The 10,255-nt window shown below is 31.0% G+C and overlaps 2 protein-coding genes across 7 annotated transcripts; one reads left to right on the top strand and one right to left on the bottom strand.

The window, feature by feature from the left end:
* LOC113005570 lies at positions 1–818 on the top strand (the record flags this gene model as incomplete). The annotated part of the gene is given in 3 exon segments (XM_026141314.2): positions 1–131; positions 512–532; positions 600–818. Coding segments are annotated over 3 exon segments (181 nt in total), but the record flags the coding sequence as incomplete, so codon positions are not given.
* Positions 819–3,340: 2,522 nt separating this feature from the next.
* LOC105207426 lies at positions 3,341–8,052 on the bottom strand. 6 transcript variants are annotated; one of them, XM_039459583.1, is made up of 11 exons: positions 7,849–8,052; positions 6,869–7,073; positions 6,424–6,438; positions 6,191–6,350; positions 6,018–6,110; positions 5,597–5,680; positions 5,013–5,170; positions 4,908–4,934; positions 4,679–4,837; positions 4,374–4,476; positions 3,428–4,261 (listed from the first exon to the last, which is right to left on the bottom strand). In XM_039459583.1, exons 3-9 carry the CDS (start codon positions 6,430–6,432, stop codon positions 4,721–4,723), a joined length of 648 nt encoding a protein of 215 aa, XP_039315517.1. In that variant the 5' UTR covers positions 6,433–6,438; positions 6,869–7,073; positions 7,849–8,052; the 3' UTR covers positions 3,428–4,261; positions 4,374–4,476; positions 4,679–4,720. The 6 variants fall into 6 exon arrangements, with proteins under 6 accessions (XP_039315516.1, XP_039315517.1, XP_039315513.1 ...); XM_039459579.1 differs by having other exon boundaries at positions 4,908–5,170; positions 7,849–8,046; XM_039459580.1 differs by lacking the exon at positions 7,849–8,052 and adding an exon at positions 7,749–7,764 and having other exon boundaries at positions 4,908–5,170.
* Between the last annotated feature and the right edge of the window lie 2,203 nt (positions 8,053–10,255).

The following is a 10,255-nucleotide window of genomic DNA, read 5'->3' as shown; positions in this document are numbered from 1 at the left end:
CGGCATCACTGGAACCACCTCGACGACGTGCGTGGCTTCCGAATCGCTGGCACACCATGTCTATTCCCACCACGGTCGAGCCTCGACGACGCACGCTGAATCAGCCGAATACCGAAGAGTGGGGATAGTGGGTCTGTTCCTTCTGGCTGTCCGTGTGCTGCAAATCGGCAACTCTGACTTTGACTAGCGCAGTGCACTAATTAGATTTGGTAACGTCGCGTACACATGAGAACGCACACTCACACCTCACACACACGCGCGTATACATAAGCTTCCTTTTTTTTTATTTACAAATGCAATGGTTATCACATATTATTGTAAAAGAATGTGTGAAAATCTGAATAATTTTTCTGGAAAGAAAAGTGTGATCGAAAAAGTATATAAATCAAGAATATGGCTACAAAACATCGGCAAAAATTTGAGAAATATAAGCAATGAGTAATTTAATTTGTCTAATAAATATTCAAACCAATATTATAGTAGAGTAAATGTTTTTTTCTATGCATTTCAGAGACTCTGAACGCAGGCACAGGTAACACACATCTCAATAAATTATTGGCTTCTTTAAACATTTCTTCATATCATCTGAATACTTATAGAACACATGAGAAAAAAAATTGTGTTGTGAAGAAGATGGCTTAGGACAGCTGCATGAATAACTGTTATAAAAAAAGCAACTGTTATAAAAAAAGAACTTACAATTAAGTGTGTCAATAAGATTAAAGAACTATTATAAGCAATCTATTGTGATGCAATACATTTTTATTCAGTTTTCTTCGATGTAACTATATACATTTTTAGTATATGCATTTCAAGATCAATTTTGATACATTCAATTTTTATTCTTTTTATTTAATTACTATATTTATATTAGACCTGTTACTTTTGAGAAGTTCAAGCTAGTAAGATGCTTACTTTATATATACAAAATGTATATACATACATGTAAGTTGTGTGCACTATGAGATAAATTTATATACACACAAACTATTTTCTATTAACTTGGTCATAAGTTTATACATACATACATACATACATATATATATATATATATATATATATATATATATGTGTATATATATATATATATATATATATACATCTTACGCGCATGCGCAACCGTTGACTACTGTGATCATGGACACATTGTTATAGGCGTCATCCGTAGCTAATGGCCTAGTTTACATCAAGCACGCGTACTAACTTGTAACTTTCTATTAAATTATCATACTTTCGATGATGCGTGTATACATGATACATATATTTAATTATCTCGATTCATATTGTACCAACTTAATATAATATACTATTTTTTAAATTTATTGCCGAAATTAAGATAATTTAATAGAAAATTATTAGTTAGTACACGTATCAAGTGCTTGGTGTAAACTAGGGGATTGCAGCTTTGAATTTTATAAAATTTACAATTATTACATTGAAAAGTTATATAACATTTCCGATAATATAAAACATTCAAATAAATAACATTATTAAATAATGTTATTGGTTAACATTTCTATGCACTTATTAAAATTATTTTCTAATACAAATTATTTTAAAAAGTAATTGTTTAAAGAGATTTACAATGAGTTTCATTAGTTAATTAAAATTGTCTTGACATAAAGTAATACTCCCATAAAATAAAGCTATATCGCTGTGATGACATAACTTTAATTTATTATTGCCTTGCTTCGCCCTAAATATAATTGCAAAATTCGACAGATTATCCAAAGACGAACAAAGGCCCACAAATTAAGCAACAGTTTTAAAATATAAACATAAAAAATAACGATCGAGGTTAGCTGACCGACTAATAACATTGCCAAAGAAAGCCATGTTTAAGCGGCAGTTTATACTGGGGGGGAATACATTAGCCGGATAAAAATTCACGCGAATTTTTTAGATTTAAGTAAGCGCTTATAAGCACGATATTTTGCGCAATTCGAACAGATCGACACAAGCCGCAGCATAGTAACGTACGTGTCGCTTCGAGTTCGCGCCGCTTTTTTTCATTTCGGAAGTCTTAGCCTATTTTGTCTAACAATTCTCTGTAAGTATTTTACATAACTCTGCTTTATTAAACTGTTCTTTACATCGGCAACTGTGACTGTCTCCTTATTTTCACACTCGTCACACGATCTCAATTGCTTTAACTCTTCATCTGCGTGTGCTCCGTCCTCACATAACAATTACTGAAAATTGTAATTCTATTTACGTTATTTTTCAAACAAATCTTTGTATCCAAGTAAATTTCTTTTATGTAATTGAAAATTAAACGTGGCATGATGAAATGTCACAATGTTGAAATGATGCTGGAGCTTCAATTAAATAGGTCATTTTGAGATACAACTAAAAAGTAATGCAAGTGAGAGTTTAAGCGTGACACAAATGTGTCAAGCAGGAACCGAATTCCGGTAAAAAAGTGAAAGAGGGAAGGAACGACAAAAGCGAGCGATTGAAAAGAAATTAATGAAAAAATGTTTAATTTGGACGGTCCTGACGGGTGTAATTATTATTATCATTCATGAATTCATTATTATCATGACTTGCGAAGAGAAACAAAAATTTTAAACCGTCATCGGGCGGGGGAGACGTAATGGTATGAGCTGGTATTGATTACCATAGCAGAACAGATATAAAGTTTATTGGAGGTAAAATCAATAGCAAAATGTATTTACAACTAATTAGTAAACAAATTGAAAGACATGTTACAAAGGAACATCCGGCAAAAGTTGATATTTCACTAAGATTTAAATCGAAAAGTTAGACGAAGAACCGTAAGAACAGTATTCCTTGCCAAGGCCGCTCGCTCGAGAAAGCAGGCCGATGAATATCAGGGTAAACGTGTTTTTTAGGTCTGTACAGTCTGCGACAAAACATGAACGCGAGCGTCGTTCACAGTATATATCGAGTTATTCAAAATTGATAAGTCATAACACCCCTAATAGCACAGGGACGTCCACGGGACGTCCTAAGGACGTCCTGTCAGGACGAGCGGGATATCCTGGGGATTACCTGTTATAGTCCCGAAACATCCTGTGGACGTCCTGTGGACTACCGAATGAGCGCCTCATTCTTGCCTATGGACATCCTGTGGACGTCCCATCGGGAGTCCTAAAGGCATCCATTCGCAATCCTCGGGATATACATACGCATTTCAGGACCATTTTAGGATATTTAAGGATTATCTGTTAATAGCACAGGGACGTCCACGGGACGCTTGTTGGCGTAGGACGTCCCATTCATGTCATTTAAGAACTATTTTAGGATGTTTTTAGGATTATTTCAGGACGTTTGAGGATTATTCAAAGCTACTAAAATTAATACAAAATTACATATATACATCAATAAAAAAGTTATTTTATTTGCAACAATGAAAAATAAAATAAAATAATACATAAATGGCTGCGTTCAATGTAAAAAACAGTTTTGCATTGTTGTAAGATTTTTAAATATAATAGTTACATATTCAGATTTCACAGGAACCAAGATATAAGTATATATGCATGTATGTATATTAAGAATTTAAGAAAATATTTATTATAAATCGTACTTAAACATAAAAATTTGTTGTAATAAAAGAGAAACGTTTATACTATATCAGAAAATTTAGTATGTATGAGGTTTGTTTTTTTATTGCTGCATTGCACTAGATTTTCCTTCTTGCTTTCTTCAAATTTCAAACATGTCTAAATATTATTTTTAATGCAGTGCGCATTACTTCAGCAATAAAAAACAGGCCTACAATACATATGATAATTACTATGAATCATGAAGTTCATCTTAAAATCCTACATTATTTTTAAATAATTAATTACATATTTAATCCCTAATAAATAAAAATAAAATAAAAGAAATATCTTTGGCATATAATAAATGTCAATTTCACAAGTTCAGATAAATATCTGAAGTTAGAACCACTGCTCAAATATAAAAAATGGCCGCGTTTAGTGGATGAAACAGCTCTGCAATTGTAAAATTCTTTAATATAAATGATTATACATTTAGACAGAAAGAGCAAGGATTAATCGTATCAAAGAATTTTACAACGGTTGCAAAGTTGTTTTTTTTTTTGCACTCTAAACGTAGTCGTTATTTTTAACTAAATATATAAGTATATATTAAATATTATACATATATATATACACACATATATATATATATATATATATATATATATATATAACCGTTATGAAAAACTTCAATTTAATCCAACGAAGTATCTGCTTGGTCATCTTGTTCCATATTTGTTTTATTGAAGCTAGAAGAATTTATACTAATTAAATTTTTATAATTACGTTATTATGCATTTGTAAACTTTTTTAAATAAAACTATATTAAGTTTTATTTATGTAAAAATAAGAAAAACGTACTTTTGTTTCTTTATACGGCGTTCAGTTGCATGTCTTAACCAGGACCTTATAGGCATTGAAATAGCCAATTCAGTTGCTTCAGGGAAGTAAAATCGAACAGCACCTGTAACATATGTGTAATAATATTTAAAAATATTATTGCCCAATTGAATTAATATCACTTTAGCTTCAAATAAGACTTAAATTTGTCTGTATTTAAAAAGAAATATAAACACATACATGTATAAGTATCGCTTAAAATCAAAATAACGTTGGTACAACCGAGCCTTATTATATTAGCTTAAGTTAATATTAATATCACTTACCAAATATAATACTGCGTAAACGTAAATCGAAGAAGGAACGTTTTATTTTCCACCAACATAACTAAATATAGTCGCGACTGAATCACTTATAGTTTTTCTTAAAATATTCAGCGTTAAAGATTTATTATCTGTTCCACCTACTCGTGATACTTGCATGATCTACAAAGATAAACAAGATTAAATCTGTTTGTATAATAATGTAAAAAATTACTTTTTTTAATAAACATACCAATGCATTATGATCAATTTTATTCTCCTGTAATAATTTTTCAAATTCTGTTAATTCTTCTAATGATTTCAATGGAAAATTTTTCATATATTTCATTTCAATTACTTTCTTTTTCGCTTTATCTTCCAATATTAAAGTCTGAATACACTTTTGCATATCATCTAATTTAGCTTTTATAGCTTTCTGTTGCTCATATACTGTTCCAACTTTAAAATCTATATCCAATAATTTTCGTACAATATATCGTTGAATATCAGTCGATGCTGTAAGTTTTCATAAAATTATTTTTTTATGAAATATAGATGTTTCGAAATTTGCAAATCAAAATATGGCAAGTCCTAAAAAATTGAATAAAATAATTTGCAAATTTTTATTTTCAATGGTAATTTTTAAAATATAAAGATTTAACGCTATCTAATAATAGACTACGTTTAGATGGAGTACATATTTGTGAATTGCAATTGTGATTAGATCAATAACAGCATAATAGATGATTATCTAAACGTAATCTCTAATTTACTAATCTCCGATTGATCTTTAAACCTTTGTATCTTCAAAACTACTGCTTGAAATTAAAATTTGTAATTATTAAACTTTTATTTAATTTTTTAAAAATTTTCTTTTTGTGGTATATTGATTAATAAATTTCAGACTATTGTATATTACAAAAAAATATAATTAGTACTTACAAGTATTAACAGTTTCAAAATTTTCTAGATCAAAGAATGTTTTTCCTTCATAATCTTTTTCCTTTATATCGTTTTCATCATGCACTATCAACATATAAAAAATAAAATTTGTAATGCAAAATAACAATTAAATATGAATCAAATGATATTATGCTTATTATTATTAAGTACACCAAATAAACATAAGATTATGATTTTGTTGTATTCATTGCTGACTCATTATTATCTTGTGTACATGTTTGAAAAAAGTGTACTCTATTCAATTTCATATTTTTGTTACAATGTAATAACTGTTTCAAATAAATATCCACCTATTTATTTCTAGCCCAAAACTGACCTAATTTGGTTATTAGAACATGAAACTGCAGTGTGTGTGCGTGTGTGTGATATGTGTGCGCGTGCGTGCGTATAAATTTCTTACCCGTATTAACTTTTTCAATATTTGAATGTCTTGACACATTTATTGCTTGAGTGTTATTATTTTCACAATCCATCTGCTTTAATATGTTTTTGCCTATAAATTGAAAGTAAAATTGTTACATTAAAAATCTTTCTATTGCACATTATTATACATGTATAAATATCTTCACTTACTTTTATATGTTGTTTTATATGTTTTAGTTTTATTTTCAGAATAAGTAAGATTTTTTCTTTGTGGAAGTTTTGGATAAGATGGTAAACAAACATATTTTTCGTCTTCGTTGAAGCTTTCTTCACTACTCATAATAGTCTTCGCTCTATTCTTTCTCTCTTTCTGGAAATTTCATAATCTTCGCTTTCTGAATTAACATCCGATATAAATTCTACTTTCTTTAACTTTTTCATACCTTTATCATATGTATCTAAAAGAAAGAAAATATTATAGTAAATAGTACTATAGTAAATGATAGCATTATAACAATTAACATATTTTAAACTTTTTATATAAAAAATACTTCTTAATTACAATTTAGCCAACAAAAGGTATTACAAAAGTTGATAAATGTTTGTACCAAATTTCTAGAAGTTATATAGCTGAGACATCTTTATTAAATTTTATTTTCATTTTAATTATGAAATAAATATATAGAAATAAAACATAAGCAATTTTTACTTATGTAAAATATTATTATACATCAACGAATGTGGAAAGTAGCTTATAGTCGCTAGTAATAAAAACGGCAATAGTTTAAAGTCGACAAATTGGCAAATTAATGAACACTAATTTGTCAGTTTGTCGATTTTATTAAAACTATTATTGTTATTATTCTACATGTTGATTTTTATGTTTACCTGCAGTTGCCTAAAGTTTTTTTATCTCATGCAGTGGCCAATTTTCCATTTTTGAAATAGATTTTTGTACCGATTTTCTAAATTTTTCATTGCTGGAGAATGTTGGCCAATATGCATGTTTCTTATCTTCCGTTATCCAACAAGAAGGTATCATTTGTAATCCATCACTGAATTCCACAATAACGTATTGCTCCATGATTGGAAACTTATAAAAGTAAACACATTTATTACAAATATTTTAACAAGTTAAATATGCATTACAAATAATTAACATAATAGTCAAAATAACACATAAATGTTAGATATGTTAGATACATTACAAGTTGTTGACACATTTAAAACTTCATAAATTGTTCACAGATTATTCTTTTTTTCACTGTACTTAGTGAGACCATCAGAGTCACTCGTAAACAGTTATATATATTTTAAAAAGTTTTAAGATTTAAAAAATGTGACCAAATTCTAGTACACGTTTTTAACATTTAGAAATACTATTGTATAAATTGTACGACCCAAAACAATTTTTACTTTTAGTGTCCAAATTGAGACAGAATTGACGAAATAAGAAGAATTATCCAAATTAAAACTCAAGTTAATTTGTAAAGAGTCAATTCTACCAGTTTCTTTAAACTTTATTTTGATCGGAGAGTTATTTGTACTAAACTTTTCTAAGTTACATTCCAAAACATCCTCTCCGAGGAAAAGTTTATTCAATATAATATATTATATATTACATATATGTACTATATATTTTGAGTAGAACTTTCCTCTGAAAGGACGTTTTGGAATCTAATCCCACACGATATAGCACATAGCATCTTAACCTTAAATCAATGCTTCAACAATTTCCTTAATATAAGTAAATAAACATAAATAATACCTAATCTTTTGATTCGTAGCGTATCAGAAGCATTTATATGTTCACATATTTAAATTTAGTATATTACATATAAATTTAACTCTTGAAATACGTAGCTTACCTAATAGAAAATACGCACAATCAAGTGCAACCAAGAGTATAAGAAGAGGTTTGTTTTCTGTTCCTGCACTAGTTGCACTAGTTCAAGAAGTGTATACTAATGCTCAATGCACACAGCACGCGTCAACGCGTTACGCGTGGCGAGGTAGCCAATTATTTTTTCGCTTTTATGGAAAGAAATAAGAAAGCTAAAGAATGATTGGCTATCCGCCACGCGTAACGCGTTGACGCGTCCTGTGTGCATTGAGCCTAAAGCGTTTTCTGTTCCCGAAATGACGTCAACAACACTGTTTCTATTTCAGTGCAAATAAACTCAGTGCACGAGCAGTGATGCCGTTGAGGCGCCGATATGCAGCACACGGACAGCACCGGCAGCCAGAAGGAACAGACCTACTCTCCCCACTCCTCGGCATTCGGCTGATTCGGCGTGCGTCGTCGAGGCTCGACGGTCGAGCAGCCAAGGCGACGAGTGGGGACTGGGGAGGTCTTCCTGTCTCTTTCTTTCTCGAGCGGTTCTTCTCCTTCTCACTGTATCCTCTTCTGTCTCGAGCATTCTCTTTCTTTCTTGTTACAGGCATAGCTTTGCTTTCAGCTACGAATTCCGATTTTCGGGCCCAGAGTCGAGCGCGCGAGCGCGCGCGCAACATATATATATATATATATATATATATATATATATAATATACACAATTATTTATACGTATAAGTTAGTAGGAAAATCTTAATTTTTCTACAACATATTGTAAGATAATGCAGCAAATCGACAGATAGTCCGCGTGCACTCGAGTCGCGAAGTAGGACGGTCAGGGAAGGCACCAGAAATAATTCACTACCTTCGCGTGAGGCACAAAACGCGAGCGTATTTATTGAACGTGAGCGAAACAGCTTTACAATAGCTACAATAATTATTCTTGTCGAACGAGGATACCACTTGCTAACCGACCGGAGGCCGGACCGGGGAGAGCCGCTGTACACGTGATACTACACTTTAAGCGCGTGGCACGCGGTACCTTTTCACAATTCTAATTAATTACGGAAGGCGTCCCGTAATCGAACAATTCACTTAACTAATACTGAAAATGATTAGGAAAGAGCGGAGGACACCTTACTGTGGTCCGGAGCTCTCTTACTCGTTTTTAATCAAAACTCGAATTCCTCAAATCCCGACTCAAATTTCACGTGCACACTTCTCGCGCTCTCGGTACTCTCTCTCTGATCCTGCTTCCCTTTCCTTCTCATTTGGCGCTCTGCGCCCTCGCTTCCTTTGTGTCCTGCTCTGCTACTATCCACAATCGCTCGCTCGATAACCGCTGTACTTGAGATTCTCTTACAGTTCGGCCATACTGACTGTACCATTCGTCCTCGAATGGACCGCAAGGATCATTAACTTTATAAACAGTTCGTTGCTTCCTATATTTTAACAAATTGTAACTTTTACTTATTCTAAGCGCTTTCGGTTTTTCCATATTGTACATTTTTGATAACCGCTAACTTAGCCTATTATCTTAATACTAAAATGTTCTACATTTCCAGTATATCTTTTCCTGCGTACTCAAGTTTTCAATGACTCTCTTACAAGTTTCTTATATTACTCGTATTTCTTTTTTTTTTCTTTTTTTTTTCTTTAGTTTGACGCAATTTTACAATATTAGCGCGAATTCTCGCTTACTCTTATTCACTCGTATTCATCGTTTTGTTTATTTATTTATTTGTTATTATTATTATTACTATTATATATATACATATATTTTTTTTTTCTTCGTAATTATTTTAGGATATATACGTTTAGTAATACTACAGTATATAATTTCCTCAATGCTTTCTCAATTTGACTTTTAACTCAATACTAATTCCTCAATAATACTTATTCAACAATAACTTCTCCTAATTACTTCATTCTTCAATAATAATTATTAATAATTTTAATTTAATATTAGTTAATAAGGATTTTGGTTCGTCGATTTTCGACTCCAACAATCGTGAAATATTGTTTGGTTTACAAAGGGTAATACTCATATGGAGAATTTTATAAGAATTTTACACAAATTAATTCTTATTTAATACTGACTATTTGCATGTCTTAACTAAATATGTATAGACGCTTCCTTTTTCTTTTTTTTTTTCCTCAGTTCGCTATAGAGGACATTCAAACGGATTAACGTTGATTACTAGATTGATCATTATTCAGTTTTCTCGTCTTCGCTCTGTGTATCCGAATCGTTAACAGTAGACTGATTACTTTTTTGATTTATTTTTATCCAGGGTTTTAATTTGTCTGGAGACATTATTGTATCAAGGGGTTTTTGCGTAATATTATATCCTGGGACGTCTGTAATAGCATATCTATTTTTATTCAGGACCGCTTTCACTCTGTATGGGCCTTTATATTTAGGTGCTAGCTTAATGTT

The sequence above is a fragment of the Solenopsis invicta genome, unplaced genomic scaffold (genome assembly GCF_016802725.1).
Source record: "Solenopsis invicta isolate M01_SB unplaced genomic scaffold, UNIL_Sinv_3.0 scaffold_829, whole genome shotgun sequence".
NCBI classification, from domain to species: domain Eukaryota; kingdom Metazoa; phylum Arthropoda; class Insecta; order Hymenoptera; family Formicidae; genus Solenopsis; species Solenopsis invicta.
The sequence above is the reverse complement of the archived record's forward strand: the minus strand, read 5'-3'. Positions and strand labels throughout refer to the sequence as shown.

Bases quoted from the DNA above. Each gene is read 5' to 3' on its own strand.
- LOC105207426 (XM_039459579.1), bottom strand. The intron at 6,111-6,190 runs GTAAGTGAAGAT...TTCAATTTATAG, and splicing joins ATATAAAACAACATATAAAA to GCAAAAACATATTAAAGCAG. The intron at 5,681-6,017 runs GTAAGAAATTTA...ATATGTTGATAG, and splicing joins TATTGAAAAAGTTAATACGG to TGCATGATGAAAACGATATA.